The sequence below is a fragment of the Mauremys mutica genome, chromosome 11, assembly GCF_020497125.1.
Source record: "Mauremys mutica isolate MM-2020 ecotype Southern chromosome 11, ASM2049712v1, whole genome shotgun sequence".
In the NCBI taxonomy this organism is placed as follows: Eukaryota; Metazoa; Chordata; order Testudines; family Geoemydidae; genus Mauremys; species Mauremys mutica.
Genome location: NC_059082.1, coordinates 47,781,429 through 47,797,629, shown reverse-complemented (window position 1 = coordinate 47,797,629; position 16,201 = coordinate 47,781,429). Strand labels below are relative to the sequence as shown.

General features: G+C 50.1%; 1 protein-coding gene across 25 annotated transcripts in view; it reads left to right on the top strand.

Annotated features, from left to right (window-relative positions):
* MAPK8IP3 (mitogen-activated protein kinase 8 interacting protein 3) overlaps window positions 1–15,871 on the top strand; it is a 187,681-nt gene extending 171,810 nt beyond the window's left edge. For all 25 annotated transcript variants that reach the window (XM_044979872.1, XM_044979862.1, XM_044979863.1 and 22 more), the window contains 3 exons: window positions 8,846–9,025; window positions 9,353–9,496; window positions 12,608–15,871. In XM_044979872.1, coding sequence (XP_044835807.1) covers window positions 8,846–9,025; window positions 9,353–9,496; window positions 12,608–12,729 — 446 coding nt within the window. In that variant the 3' untranslated portion in view covers window positions 12,730–15,871. The remainder of the gene's footprint in view (window positions 1–8,845; window positions 9,026–9,352; window positions 9,497–12,607) is intronic.
* Window positions 15,872–16,201: the final 330 nt, after the last annotated feature.

Sequence of the window (16,201 nt, the reverse complement as noted above, 5' to 3'; positions counted from 1 at the left end):
TGGGAGAAATGTGGGGTCCGGCACAACTGGGCCTCAGCGTATCACCCCCAGTCCAACGGCCTGGTGGAAAGGTTCAACGGGACGCTAAAGATGATGCTAAAAACATTTATGAACCAGCACCCGCAGGACCGGGACAAGTACTTACCTCACCTGCTGTTCGCGTACAGGGAGGTACCCCAGGAATCTACCGGGTTTTCGCCTTTCGAACTGTTGTATGGAAGGCGGGTAAGGGGGCCCCTAGACCTGATGAGAGACGAATGGGATGGAGAGTCAGTGGTGGAGTATGTCCTGACCTTCCGGGAAAGACTTGCCAAGCTCATGGGCCTGGCCAGGGAGAATCTGGCCCGAGCCCAGAGGAAGCAGAAGGACTGGTATGACCGCACGGCGCGGGCCCGCGCCTTCGCCACCGGGGATCAGGTGATGGTTCTCATCCCTGTGAGAAAGAACAAACTCCAGGCTGCCTGGGAGGGCCCTTCAAGGTTGTCAAGCAACTAAATGAGGTAAACTATGTGGTGGAGCTGTGGAACCGGGTGCACCACTGCCGGGTGTACCATGTGAATATGATGAAGCCATATTATGACAGGGGGAATGTGGTGCTGGCCATGTGTGGGCTTTGGGAGGAGCAGGGAGATGACCCTTTAATAGATCTATTCCCTGGGACAACAGCTGGTCCCCCCCCCCGAAGCAATTCCCCTCTCTGATCAGCTGACCCTGGCCCAGCACGCTGAGATCAGAGGGGTGCTGCATCTGTACCCACAGCTATTTTCCAATCAGCCTGGACGCACTAATTTGACTGTCCACCGGGTGGAGACCGGGTCACATCCTCCTATAAAATGCTCCCCTTTCCAAGTTACAGGGAAAACTCCTCAGGATCTGGAAAGAGAGGTCAGGGACATGCTGGCTTTGGGGGTGATCCAGCCGTCTTCCAGCCCTAGGGCCTCACCAGTGGTGCGGGCCCCCAAAAGGGATGGGTCAAATCCGGTTCTGTGTGGACTATCGAAAGCTCAGTGCCATCACGGTATCCGATGCCTACCCAATGCCCAGGCCTGACGAGCTCCCGGACAAGCTGGGAGGCGCTCAGTACCTCACCACCATGGATCTTACCAAGGGCTACTGGCAAGTGCCAATATGATAGCAGATGCGTTGTCCCGGAGAGGGGGTCCTGAACTTCCCCAGGTCACTGATCAGAGTGACCCCGCTCAGTTCAGTCTCGAAGGGGGGAGAGATGTGATGGAGTAGGAACTGTTTGGGGTGGGGGATGGGAGAGCAGGGGGTGACTTTAGGTGAGGGGCGGGATCTGAGCCTGTAACCTGAGCCAGGCAGGGGGGAGGGGGAGTAAACACCTTTGCCCAGGAAGCTGGACAAAGGGAGAGAGCCTGCTAGAGAGGATTGGGTCAGTTTCGGTTTTGGGCTGGGTGGTGGAATTCAGGGAATCCCAAGCTGGGATCCAAGCACCCTGAACCCCCAGAAGGACTGGATTGAGAGGTCCTGGTTGTGCCTACAAGCTGTGCTGTAGACTGCCTTCCTGTTGTCCAATAAACCTTCTGTTTTACTGGCTGGCTGAGAGTCACTGTGAGTCCCAGGAAGAGGGGTGCAGGGCCTGACTCCCCCATACTCCGTGACAGGCGCTTCCACCATCGGTCCCGCAGGAGGACTTCAGGGTGCACCAGGACCTGCTAAAGCGGGTGGCTTCCAACCTCCAGCTGCAGGTCGAGGAGATGGAGGGCTCGTCCGATTCCCGCTTTAATGTCCTGTCTCCCTCGGCACCGGGCCGCGTGGCCCTACCTCTGCACCAGGTATTGCCAACATTTCGAACTCCTTGTGGCAAACTCCCACCTCCCTGGTCCCAACCTCGAAAAAGGCTGAGAGGAAATACTTTGTGCCGGCAAAGGACCATGAATACCTGTATTCACACCCAGCACCCAACTCGCTCATTGTGGAATCGGTAAACCACAGAGAGTGTCAGGGCCAGCCCGCGCCCATCCCAAAAAATAAAGATGCCAGGAGACTGGACTCCTTTGGCAGAAAAGTTTATTGTCAGCTAGCTTCCAGCTTCACGTAGCCAACCACCAGGCCTTACTGAGCAGGTACAACTTCAACCTGTGGGAGTTCCTGCCTAAATTTGAGCCCCTCCTCCCGGACCGGGACAGGAAGGACTTCAGGGCCCTGGTGGAAGAGGGGTCGGCGGCGGCAAAAGCAGTCCTGCAAGCGGCGTCTGATGTGGCGGACACGGTGGCCCGCTCAATGACTTCAGCGATCTCCATGCGCAGGGCGTTGTGGCTCTTGCTATCCGGAGTATCGATGGAGGCACAATCACTGATGCAGGACCTCCTGTTCGATGGCAAGGCGCTCTTTGTGGACCAGATGGACGTCAGGCTGCATGGGATGAAGGATTCCCGGACCACCTTGCAGACCTTGGGACTCTATGTCCCTCCAGCTAAGAACAAGGCCAATTCGCTTCTGGCAGTTCAGCCTGCGAGGAGCAGATATGAGCCCCCGTACAAAAGGCCCAGACCAGAAGCATCGGTCTCAGTGGCAGTCCCGCTCTGCCTCGCAGCCTGGGTCCTCTAAGGGCAAGAGGCAGGGGAAGAGGCAGTTTTGACTATTGGCAGGGGGCTACCGGGCCTGTTGCCAGGGAGACCCCCCTGATTAATAAAGTTTGTGTTTTACAACCGATTGTTTGCCTTCCTCCGGGCGTGGTCCCGCATAACTTTGGACCAATGGGTCCTCAGTACCATCACCAAGGGCTACATGTTGCAGTTCACCTCACCCTCGCCAAATCACCCGCCATCCACAGTGGCCCTGGGGGACCCAGAACACGTCCATCTCCTGCATCAGGAGGTGGACCGGTTGCTCCACCTAGGAGCGGTGGAAAGTGCCGGTTCCGTTTCAGGGCAAAGGGTTCCACTCCTGGTACTTCCTTATCCCAAAGGCGAAAGGGGGTCTCAGGCCTATTTTGGACCTGCCCGACCTGAACAGGTTTCTAACCCGTTCCAAGTTCCACATGGTGTCCCTGGCCTCTATTATCCCCTCCCTGGACACAGGGGACTGGTACGCGGCCCTGGATCTCCAGGACACATACTTTCATGTCCATATTTTCGAGGGGCACAGACATTTCCTCCAATTCATACTGGGGATGGACCACTACCAATTCACAGTCCTCCCCTTTGGCCTATCCACGGCTCCCAGGGTTTTCACGAAATGTATGTCTGTGGTGGCGGCCTACCTCAGGCGGGAGGGCATAGAAATCTTCCCTTACCTGGACGACTGGCTCCTCAAGGGGGAGTCCCCTCGCGAAGTAGAGTCCCACGTAGAGCCGCTCCTCTCAACATGCGCCGATCTGGGCCTGGTCGTGAACGAGACCAAATCGACATTAGTGCCAGTTCAGCACATAGAGTTCATTGGGGCCCTACTGGACTCCTCCAAGGCCACAGCTTCTCTCCCCCTAGACAGGTTCGAGGCCCTAAGGGATCTCATCGCCTTGGTCATGGCCTTCCCGGTGACTACAGCGAGGGCGTGTCTTCGGATTCTGGGACATGGCAGCGTGCACTTACGTGGTCTGCCATGCCAGGCTCCATATGAGGCCCCTCCAATTATGGCTGGCCTCCCAGTTCTCCCAAGCTTGGGACAGTCTGGACAAGGTTCTCACGGTTCCATCCCCGATTCTCACTTCCCTCCTATGGTGGTCCTGCCCGAGCAATATGTTGCAAGGGGTTCCCTTCAGGGAGGCCAACCCGTCCATAGACCTGATGTCCGATGCTTCAGACCTGGGCTGGGGAGCCCACATGGTGGATGTGCAAACCCAGGAAACATGGCTGGCCCCAGACTTGCCCCTTCACATAAACGTCAAGGAGCTCAAGGTGGTTCGGCTGGCGTGCATGGCATTCCTCACACACCTCCGTGGCAAGGTGGTCAGAGTCCTCACAGACAACACCGCCGCCATGTACTATATCAACAGGCAAGGCGGGACTCGCTCCCTAGCCCTCTGCTGGGAAGCCCTGAACCTATGGGAGTTCTGTATAGCCCACGATATCTCCCTGAGGGTGGCTCACCTCCCAGGCATCCGCAGTACGCAAGCGGACGGCCTCAGCAGGGTCTTCTCCCCCCAGTACAAGTGGTCGCTCCACTTGGAGGTAGCTCACTGGCTCCTCCAAGAGTGGGGAGCTCCCCAGATAGACCTGTTTGCAACCTGTCAGAACCGGCGTTGCCCCCGGTTCTGCTCCAGGGGAGGGATGGGGGAAAGTACGATCTCTGATGCGTTCCTCCTGAGCTGGTCAGGCCAGCTCCTCTATGCCTTTCCCCCATTCCCCATCCTTGCCAAGGTCCTTCAGAAGGTGAAAGCAGACAAGGCGAGAGTCATTCTAATACCCCCAGTGTGGGCCCGCCAGCACTGGTACAGGCCCCTCCTACACCTCTTGGCGGCCCCCCTGAGGACGCTGCCGCTGCGCCTGGACCTCCTGTCCCAGGATGGGGGGCACCTCCTCCATCCCAATTTGGCCGCACTCCACCTGACAGCGTGCCTGCTCCGTGGCTGAATGAGGAGGAGAATAGGTGTTCGGAGCAGGTAAGGCCCGTCCTCCTGGAAAGCAGGAAGCTGTCCATGTGTCGGACGTACATGGCGAAGTGGTCCAGGTTCGCCAGGTGGGCGAGTAAGCAGGGAATATCCCCTTCCGCCGCACCTCTCCAATTTATCCTGGACTACCTCTTATCCCTTAGGGCCCAGGGTCTGGCACCTGCCTCAGTCAGGGTGCACTTGGCGGCCATATCGGCCTTTCACCCGCCGGTGCAAGACCACTCGGTCTTCTCACACTCACACTCACCTCCCGGTTCCTGAAGGGCCTTGACCGTTCATTCCTGTATGCTAGGCCCCCCGTGCCACAAAGGGGCCTCAACCTGGTCTTGTCCCATCTCACGGGGCCCCGCTTTGAACCCCTGGCCATGTGTTTCTGGTTGCACCTCTCCTGGAAGGTGGCCTTCCTTGTGGTGATCACATTGGCCAGACGTGTCTCAGAGCTCAGGGCCTTAACCTCAGAACTCCCCTATGCAGTTTTCCATAAGGATAAAGTCCAGCTTCGCCCACACCCGACGTTCCTCCCGAAGGTGGTCTCTGCCTTCCGTATGGAGCAGAGCATCTTCCTCCCCGTGCTTTGTCCTAAGCCCCATTTCTCCAACGAGGAACGCCGCCTTCACACGCTCGATGTGCGTAGGGCGTTGGCTTTTTACCTGGATCAGACTAAGCCGTTCCAGAAATCCTCTCAACTCTTTATTGCCTCAGCCGAGCAGGCTAAGGGGCAACCCATCTCCACTCAGCGGCTTTCCCTCTGGATCACCTCGTGCATATGCACATGTTATGATTCGGCAGGGATTCCCCCACCACCTATCGTAAGGGTACACTCTATGAGGGCTCAGGCCTCATCAGCTGCCTACGTCGCCCATGTCCCCATCCAGGACATTTGTAGGGTGGCCACGTGGGCCTCAGTTCACACATTTACTTTGTATTACGCGATCGTCTCCCAGTCTAGGGATGACGCCGGGTTCGGCAGAGCAGTACTTCGTCCCGAACCATCGTGAACTCCTACCCACCTCCAATAGATACTGCTTGGAATCACCTACTGTGGAATACACAGGAGCAATCACTCGAAGAAGAAAGGACAGTTACCTGTTCCGTAACTGGTGTTCTTTGAGATGTGTTGCTTCTGTCTATTGCACACCCTGCCCTCCTTCCCCTCTGTTGGAGTTGTCTGGCAAGAAGGAACCGAGGGTGGGGGGAGCCCGTGGCTCCCCTTATAGTGCGATATACAGGCGCCACTCCAGGGGTCACCGCGGTGCTCCCCCAGTACGGGTACTGCTAAGGGAAAAACTTCCGGCACTGCTGCACGTGGCGAGCACGCACACCTACTGTGGAATACACCCGAGTAACACATCTCGAGGAATGCCAGTTATGGAACAGGCTAGCTAGTTTCATCACACTGGCTAGCAAGAAGTCAGAAAAGCAGTCTCCTTAGGCATGTCAATCCTTGTATCACCACCAAAAACACTAGACTTAATGATGAATGGTTATTTAAAACCAATTTCATCAAACAAAAGGGTTCTTCTGATCCCAAAAGACCAGCCACATACCCATGTCAATATACAACTGAGATCTTACCTAATAATCAGGCTGTTGCCAGTCCTTTAGTAACTAAAATCTAAAGGTTTATTTATAGAAAGAAAGAAAGAAAGAAAGAAAGAAAGGTGTCATGGAGTCTCTGAGCGATGCTCTGGAACTACTCCACTTGAGGCCAGTCAGGACTCCGGGGAAGCATGCCTCCTCTCTCTGAGCACACTGTCACCAGGGCAAGAATGTACACAGCTTCATCTTTCCTGGGTCTCACCTCAGAGCATTCAGCATCCCTTCCCGCAGCGAGTCCGCCAGTCTGGGGAAGCCAGAGGGCCCTGCACCCCAACTCTGCAGTCTGATGTGACTCTCAGCCAGCGTAAAATGGAAGGTTTATTAGTCAACAAGAACACAGCATAGAACAGAACTTGTTATCACAGAAATCTGTGACTTTCAGCCAAGTCCATCTTGGGGGAATCCTGGGCCAGATGCCCTGGACTCCCCCTCTTCCAGTCCCCCACAGCAGACTTCCCAGCTTCCAGCAACCTGACCCCCGACACACCTGTTGCTTCTCCTCCTGGTCTGTCCTGCTTCCCAGGCAAAAGGTGTCACCTGGTCACATCCTCCTCCTGGTTCAGTTATCGCCTATGTGCAGACAGCTGGGCAGCCTCAACTGCCCTGAGGGCCTCAGCGAAAATCACACACCCAATTCCCATCACCTAAGCATTGGTGCAATACACAGGGAAACTGAGGCATGCACAATATTAGTATAGGACAGTAAGACTCACATGCAACATAAGATGAATAAACCCCACTTTGTCACAAAAGGTGAGAGTTAAACTTGGTTAAAGGAATCAAATCAATAACTGCAAATTGGATGAGGCTTGTAGCAGTGATGGAATAAACTGCTTGCTTGTTAAGTATCTGTTTGCTTCCAAATCATTGGAAGGTCCTCAGTCCCTTAACTAGAATGCTCCCATTAGTATAAGTTCATAGTCCAGAGGTTTGAATGGGAAAGAGGTAAAATGGAGATGTTTCCAGGACCTTTTATATTTTCTGCCAATTGAAGGGAAACCCATTGTTCTCATTGGGGAAAATTACATGTAACAAGATGGTGTTTTGGAGTCACATAGGCAAGTCACATGTCCATGCATGCTTTGCTTAGTCACAGCAGAAGCCATTACTTATATTCCAGGTAGAACGTTCACAGGAAAGTCCATTAAGTGTAGCTAGGCGTCTCCCATGGTCCATTGAGAGTTAAGTGCCTTTTGATGCGCCATTTAACTCGAATAGTCCCTTCACGAGGTGCTGGCTAAACACCTTGTTGATGTTCCACATGAGCAAACATTTAAAATACAGGTACATAGTTAATATTTATAACTTCAGATACAAAAATGATACATGCATACACAGCATAATCATATTCAGCAAATCATACCCTTTCTATTGACACCTTACTTGATACACTTTGTATAAGATTTGTTGCAATTATATAACAGTGGTAGCAACAATGATCTACATGGTCATATTTTAACCAGATAACATCACAGGGAGATTTAGATTAGACATTTGGAAAAACTGTCTCACTGTCAGGGTGGTTAAGCACTGGAATAAATTGCCTAGGGAGGTTGTGGAATCTCCATCATTGGAGATGTTAGACAAAGAGCAGGTTAGACAAACACCTGTCAGCGGTGGTCTAGATAATACTTAGTCCTGCATCAGTGCAGCGAACTGGACTAGATAATGTATTGTGGTCCCTTCCAGTCCTGTATTTCTATAATTTCTGCTGGCCTGGGTGTGCATGCGGGGGAAGGAATCTCCCTCCTTGAGTACTGAGTTCTAGTCTGTTTTCAGTGGTGAAAGGAGGTGTTCACTTCTTCAGAGCCTGATCCTGCAAGCTGCTGAACATCCTTACCTCCCATTGAAGTCCATGAGAGCTGAGGATGGTCCGAATCTCTGAGGAGTTCTTGAGTGGCTAGATAGTTGAACTCATGGTATGAGGGTTTAGGCTGGTGGCAGAATTCTCCTTGGATTAGGAAAGGAACACTGCTCCATTTGACTCGATGAGCCCGAATGCTATTGGGATCGAGAGTGCCTTCCCTAACGCTGCGGAGGCTGTATTGCCAGCCTGAGCACTGACCGATTAGCATGAGTCCTTGACTTGACTTTGAAACTGAGCAACTTCACCAACCTGGGAAACAGCCACTACTTTCCAGGTGCATGAAGGCCAAGAATCCTAACCCTTCTATCAGGACAGCAAACTGTGCCCATCTAAGTACCGTGACTGGTCACTGGGGCAGAAGGCTTCTGCTATGACTCTGCAGACACTGACTCAGCCAGCCTGAGTTCGGAAAAATGGATATTGTAGCTCTAGAAGGCCTTTACTGAGATTCCCTAGACATCCTAATTCCAGCATGTGTAGGGCTGGGATTACTCTTCCAACCAACCCCCAGGGAGGAGCATTTCCCTATTACCTAAGTACCCCTTTTATGAGAAGCACAGCTTATTAGCAACAGTGGATGTGACTACTTCTGCCTGTAGAGAGAGGGCCTAGATAATGTAGTAGGGTCTCCTTCATGATGCACGGATGATGGCATTAAACAGGACCTTTAATGGGCATCTGCACCTTTAAAGCTTTTCCTATGTGACTCGTGGTTTGTGTTTTTCTTACATACTTCTCACTCTGACTGATGGTATGTAAATAGGAACAAAGCTACTACTTGGGTTTTTTCTTCTCCCTGTCTTCAGCCAATAAGACCTCCCCAACATCAGGAGAGGGGAATCGCCCTGGCGGAATCATTCACGTGTACGGTGATGACAGCAGTGACAAATCTGCCAGCAGTTTCATCCCCTACTGCTCCATGGCTCAGGCACAGCTCTGTTTCCATGGCCACCGTGATGCAGTCAAGTTCTTTGTCTCTGTTCCTGGTAAGGTGACCAAGACACCTCCTCATGAGGATTCTTGTGTTTACATTCTTCTATTTGGCCATCTTATCCCCTAAGACATCTGTGGGCTTTGCCAAATCAGGGGAGGCCTGATCTGTCCTCTGCAGAATGCTGTGGATGACACTGCACCCTTTCTAACTCTGTAGGGATCAGTTACCCCTTTTAAGGTCCTTTGGTTTTTGTGTCTGAATTGAAATAAAATCCAGTTTCCCAGCAGCAGGGACTGGATTGGCAGGGCATTTGTGTCCTGTAGCTGAGCATTCTGGGAGTGTGGCAGAGGTGCTGACAGGAACCCCTGTGCTCTTTCAGGTAATGTTCTCGCAACCCTGAATGGGAGCGTGTTGGACAGCCCCTCTGAGAACCCCAGCACAGCTGCCACTGAGACCGAGGGGCAGAAACTGAAGAATGTCCTGGTGCTGAGTGGAGGAGAAGGGTACATCGATTTCCGGATTGGTGAGCTCCTACTTTTGGGAAGGGGTGAGGTGGGAAGGGTTGTGGGTAAAACATGGGCCAATGGGATTAGAAATGAAACTGGGTTGCAACGTAGTGAGTTCAGAAAATGATTTCCACTTGTCATGTCTCCTGCTTTAGAGGAAGCACTTGGGCATTTTCCTCTACTGTTAGCCACCCTTTTCCAAGACACATGGTTGGCCTGACCCCATCCGTCCCAACTGGCTGTCTCTATCCCATCTGCAGATCAATCCCCATAGACAGTCCTTATCAGAAAAATACTACAACATTCTCTAGAATCATAGACTATTAGGGTTGGAACAGACCTCAGGAGGTCATCTAGGCCAATCCTCTGCTCAAAGTAGGACCAACCACAACTAAATCATCTCAGCCAGGGCTTTGTCAAGCTGGGCATTAAAAACCTCAGGGAATGGAGATTCAACCACCTCCCTAGGTAACCCATTCCCGTGCTTCACCACCCTCCTAGTGAAATAGTGTTCCCTAATATCCAACCTAGACCTCCCCCACTGCAAACTTGAGACCGTTGCTTCTTGTTCTGTCATCTGCCACCACTGAGAACAGCCTAGCTCCATCCTCTTTGGAACCCCCCTTCAGGTAGTTGAAGGCTGCTATCAAATCCCCCCTCACTCTTCTCTTCTGCAGACTAAATAACCCCAGTTCCCTCAGCCTCTCCTCGTAAGTCATGTTCCCCAGCCCCCAAATCATTTTCGTTGCCTTCTGCTGGACTCTCTCCAATTTGTCCACATCCCTTCTGTAGTGGGTGGACCAAAACTGGACACAGTACTCCAGGTGTGGCCTCACCAGTGCCAAATAGAGAGGAATAATCACTTCCCTCGATCTGCTGGCAATGCTACTAATACAGCCCAATATGTCATTGGCCTTCTTGGCAAAAAGGGCACACTGCTGACTTGTATCCAGCTTCTCATTCACTGTAATCCCCAGGTCCTTTTCTGCAGAACTGCTGCTTAGCCAGTCGGTCCCCAGCCTGTAGCAGTGCATGGGATTCTTCCTTCCTAAGTGCAGGACTCTGCACTTGTCCTTGTTGAACCTCATCAGATTTCTTTTGGGTCAATCTTCCTATTTGTCTAGGTCACTCTGGACCCTATTCCTACTCTCCAGTGTAGGTGAAGGATAGCTCCGTGGTTTGAGCATTGGGCTGCTAAACCCAGGGTTGTGAGTTCAATCCTCGAGGGGGCCATTTAGGGATCTGGGGCAAAAATCTGTCTGGGGATTGGTCCTGCTTTGAGCAGGGGATTGGACTAGATAACCTCCTTAGGTCCCTTCCAAGCCTGATATTCTGTGATACCTCTCCCTCCAGCTTAGTGTCATTTGTGAACTTGCTGAGAGTGCAATTCATCCCATCATCCAGATCATTAATAAAGATGTTGAACAAAACTGGTTCTAGGACTGACCACCTGGGGCACTCTGCTTGATACTGGCTGCCAACTAGATATCGAGCTGTTGATCACTACCCATTGAGCCCGATGATCTAGCCAGCTTTCTGTCCACCTTATAGTCCATTCATCCAATCCATACTTCTTTAACTTGCTGGCAAGAATACTGTGGAAGGCCATATCAAAACCTTTGCTAAAGTCAAGATATATCACATCCACTGCTTTCCCCATATCCACAGAGCCATTTATCTCATCATAGAAGGCAATCAGGTTGGTTAGGCATGGCTTGCCCTTGGCGAATCCATGTTGACTGTTCCTGATCACCTTCCTCTCCTCCAAGTTCTTTAAAATGGATTCCTTGAGGACCTGTTCCATGATTTTGCCGGGGACTGAAGTGAGGTCTGTATTTCTCCGGGTTCTCTTTCTTCCCTTTTTTTAAATATGGGCACTATTTGCCTTTTTCCAATCATCTGGGACCTCCCCCGAACGCCACAAATTTTCAAAGATAATGGCCAATGGCTCTGCAATCACATCAGCCAACTCCCTCAGCATCCTTCAATGCATTAGATCTGGACCCGTGGACTTGTGCATGTCCAGCTTTTCTAAATAGTCCTTAACCTGTTCTTTCACCACTGAGGGCTGCTCACCTCCTCCCCATACTGTGTTGTCCAGTGCAGCAGTCTGGGAGCTGACCTTGTCTGTGAAGATGGAGGCAAAAAAAAGCTTTGAGTACCTCAGCTTTTTCCACATCATCTATCACTAGGTTGCCTTCCCCATTCAGCAAGGGTCCCACACTTTCCCTGACCACCACCTTGTTGCCAACATACCGGTAGAAACCCTTCTTTTTACCCTTCACATCCCTTGCTAGCTGCAACTCCAGTTGTGTGTTGGCCTTCCTGATTACATCCCTGCATGCTCTAGCAATATTTTTATACTCCTCCCTAGTCATCTGTCCAAATTTCCACTTCTTGTAAGCTTCCTTTTTGAGTTTAAGCCTACCGAAAATTTCACGGTTAAGCCAAGCTGGTCGCCTGCCATATTTGCTATTCTTTCTGCACATCAGGATGGTTTGTTCCTGCACCCTCAATAAGGCTTCTTTAAAATACAGCCAGCTCTCTTGGACTCCTTTCCCCCTCATATTAGCCTCCCGGGGATCCTGCCCGTCAGTTCCCTGAGGGAGTCAAAGTCTGCTTTTCTGAAGTCCAGGGTCTGTATTTTGCTACTCTCCTTTCTCCCTTGTGTGAGGATCCGGAACTCAACCATTTCATGGTCACTGCTGCCCAGGTTGTCACCCACTTCTACTTCCCCTACCAATTCTTCCCTGTTTGTATGCAGCAGGTCAAGAGGAGCATGGCCCCTAGTTGGTTCCTCTACTAACAGCCCAAGTGCTGCAGCCTTTGAACTGTTGTGTTTTGAAGCATACCTGTTGTTATAAGGATGGGCTCCTCCATAGGGGTGGAGGGATGGGTCAGTACATGAAATCAGGGATATTGGAGGGCCATGTTTTTGTCTCTTTATGAAGATCTGTTTTTCCCCCCTCCTAACCAGTCTTGCTGTATACAAGTGTCCCTCCAGGCATGAAAGAGCTCAGTTAGTGATGCCCATGATACTTGTTAAGTGACATGAGCCTTTTGTGAGGGGCAGTAATGCTTTGGATCTCCCTTCCCCCTCCTCTTTACTGTTTGTATTCTCTCTGCAGGGGATGGAGAAGATGATGAGACAGAGGAGAATGCTGAAGATACCACCCAAGTGAAGCCAGTGCTTTCCAAGGCTGAGAGGAGCCATATTATCGTCTGGCAAGTCTCATACATCCCTGAGTGAAATTCTCTCCTTTCCTGCCAACATATCTCTTCCTTCTCCCACCTGAATGCAAAGATGTACATACAGAACTCCTGAATTACACCTACTGCTGGCAACTGAACCCCAGACAACTGCAACAGCTCCTGCATTGGATGGTGACCCCCATTCTAACCTCTGAACTTGCAGCTTTCATTTTGGGCCCCGTGTGCTTTGAGTGGTTGGATTACTGTTCTCCTTCTGAAGCTGGTGTCTACAAGGGGGAAAAAAAGGCAGAGAATCTTCAGAGTGAAGCTGAGAGTTGGGAATTGTGCAAATACCTCTCTCCAAGAAGCATGAGACAGAAGCATGTCTTGGAAGGGTTGGCCCAGGTTGTCAGGAAGGTTACCTCACTGCCACCTGCATGAGAAGCAGTGCATCACCCTCGTGTCTTCCAGTGAAACGAGGCTAATGAATCACAACAGCCCAAAGAAAATCTTTATCCAGTTCACCAGATGGAATTCTCATCCCATCCCCTCTGCATAGATTGTCCCCAAGCACCGAGTCTTATCCCAGGATCTGAGAGCAGGCAGCACCAGGTTAAACCAGAAGTTTGCAGAGAAGAGAACACAGAAGTTTCAGGAAGCACTTCAGCTATTTGGCCATAGAGGGCCAACAGGCTCATGAGAAGGGGTAGAGTGTGGAACACATGGTATATACAGAACGCCCTCCCTACTCTGCTACTATTTTTTGGTCAGTTGGTAACATTAAATAGTGCTGAGTGAGCGTGAAATCAGGGAGGACTGTTTGCTTGGTAGAGTCAGAGGCAAAAAAGGTGTTTGGTGTCAGGCCAGAGAGTGCTTGGACACTGCTGCCGTGAAAGTTTGCTGGGATCTGGTTGATTAGCAGAAGGAAGAGCCAGCACTATTTTGTCCATGTGGTATTTTTGGAAGGGGAGGTAAAAAATGCGTGTTTTCATTATTTTAACAAGCCTTAAAAATTTCAAGAGACAAGCTGTTGTTTAGTGATAGTTGGTTTTAAAGTGTAGCCGGTGACATGGCTTCGGTGTTAACCCAGCTAGGTTTTATTGACTCATGAAGATGCATTCCAATCCTGGTGCTGATTTTCTGCAGGGAGAAATGCTCTGCTCTCAAAACAGAAGAGTGCTGGGGAAAAGAAAAGGCAGGATGTTGATTTTGTCTCACTTTCTCCCAGTACATAACAGCAACCCAGTGAGACTGCAAGTTCAGGCGTGTGTATCCCAAGCCATGGCACTCAGACAAGAGGGCGCTTTGGGATTAGCACATCGCTATGGCAGGATTTGTGTTTCATGGCTGCTCTCCTGCAGTTAAATCAGTCTATAAAAAGCTGGAAAGGGGATCTTAGTGTCATCCTGTGCATATATATCAAGTTTTTTTTACCTCACTCCTGCTTCTGACCCATTGGTTAAAAACTCTGATGCCACAGTTTGCCTCCTGGCTCCTCACTATTCTTGGCCTTTTAAATCTTTGAGCACATGTGCACTGCCTCACTTGCTGGTTTCCTGGCTCAGTCAGTGTCTTTGTACTCTAGAATCCCAGATGACCTAGTGTACCCATGTCTAGCTGCAGAACTTATCTCCCCCCATTACTGTAATATGCCTCACAATGTGTAATGGATTTATCCCTCACATCAACTCTGTGAGAGAGGGAAGGGTTTTGCAGGTAGTGATCTGAAGAACAGAAAGACTGACTTGCTCAAGGTCACACAGGAAGTCTGTGGCAGAGCTGGTCTCCTGAATCCCTATCTAGTGTCAACTCCCCTGGGTGGATGCTGCTGGTATGAACTAAACTAAAGGGTTCCTAGTTGCATAAATTAATCCTGTTTGAGGAGTACTGCGTTAACGTGAACTTTTATTTCATATCTGCAGCATCCACACAGGGGAGTTAGTGCACTACTCCAAAATGCAGGGCAGTGAAGAAAGACCCCTACTTTCTCTTTAGCAGTAGCAACGCTGCCATTGCTTTTGGGGTTTGGATTGTGCATGCACAGCTGAGAGATAAATACACCTCTACCTCGCTATAACACTGTTCTTGGGAGCCAAAAAAATCTTACCGCGTTATAGGTGAAACCGCGTTATATCAAACTTGCTTTGATCCACCGGAGTGTGCACCCCCCACACACGCGGTTTTACCGCGTTATATCCGAATTCATGTAATATCAGTTCGCGTTATATAGGGGTACAGGTGTACTAGCCACACATCAGAGCGCTGGGAAGGCAACAGCACGTATCTAGAGAACAGAGGCCCCAACAGCCTATTTAGGGGGAGACAGAGGCTTGGCGGTGCGTTGCATTGCCTATGATCGGTGTTATATTACATAGGCACTTGTACTACTCTCTGGAGACAGAGGTCAGGAGAGGATTTGAATCAAGTCCTCCAGCTGTGTACCTGTGTAAAGGGATTCCAGAAAGGCCTGTTTGACCATGTGACATTTCTGAATGAGTCAGGCTTTCATTCTGCTGTGGCATATTCCAGAAATGCTTTCTGGTAGGATGAGTCACTTAGGGCTTTAGACAGCAAATAATTCACAACTTTTGTTAATTAGTGTCAATTAAATTTCAGTATTTGAGCTGATTTTTTAAAAATGTAATTGACCCCAATTATTTAGTTTCATGGAATATGCCATGTGATAATTATAAAACATGGTGTGAGATTTTTACCTGTTATAGTTTATGTTCTATATCTGTTTTATCAAAGTGACAGTACTTGGTCCTCTGTCTCCCACTGAAATTTCATGGCTACTTAAGAAAATAGGTTCCAGACCTCCTTATCTCAGCAGGCTTGTTTGCGGTTTGAAGCAGATTTTCTTTCAAGAGAAGCACACTTTCAAAAAGGGGCCAGTGACAGCTAAGCGAACAGCCACTGCTTTCATGTTCCTATCATCCTTATTCAGTGGCTACAAAACAGCAAGGTGAAAGCTGATTGGCTTAAATACACTTCCCTATCATATCTCCACTGTGATGTATGTAAAGTACCTTGTATGTTATAAAAGGATTTTAAAAAGTGTCTTAAGGCCTGTAAACTGCGCAGTTTGGTCTGAAGATGGCATTCTGTAAAGAGACTGCTGTATGAATATTTTCCCATGCTTTGTCCCTTATGCTATCAAACAAGTGAACCATATCTGTTCTGTATGTAATAAATGTGTGAACATCAGCAGTGGAAACGTGTATTCATTGCATGTACAGACACAGGGATTTCTGACCAGTCTGTGACAATGGGTTGATTATTGTAACGGTTGCTCAGACAGTATCTCAAATTCTCAAGCCTTAACATTTTACTGCATGTCATTCAATGAGTCAAGATTGTAGGATGCTAGTTTTGCAATCCCCACAACTTCAGAGCTGGTGCTCTGCAGCAGTAGCTTCCTTGCAATTTCATAAGTGATGTGCCAAAGGTGTGGAACATGCAGCTGTTATGGTGCAAGTGTCAGCAGATAAAGTGATTCAAGCCACAAATGTTGTCATAAGGACACACAG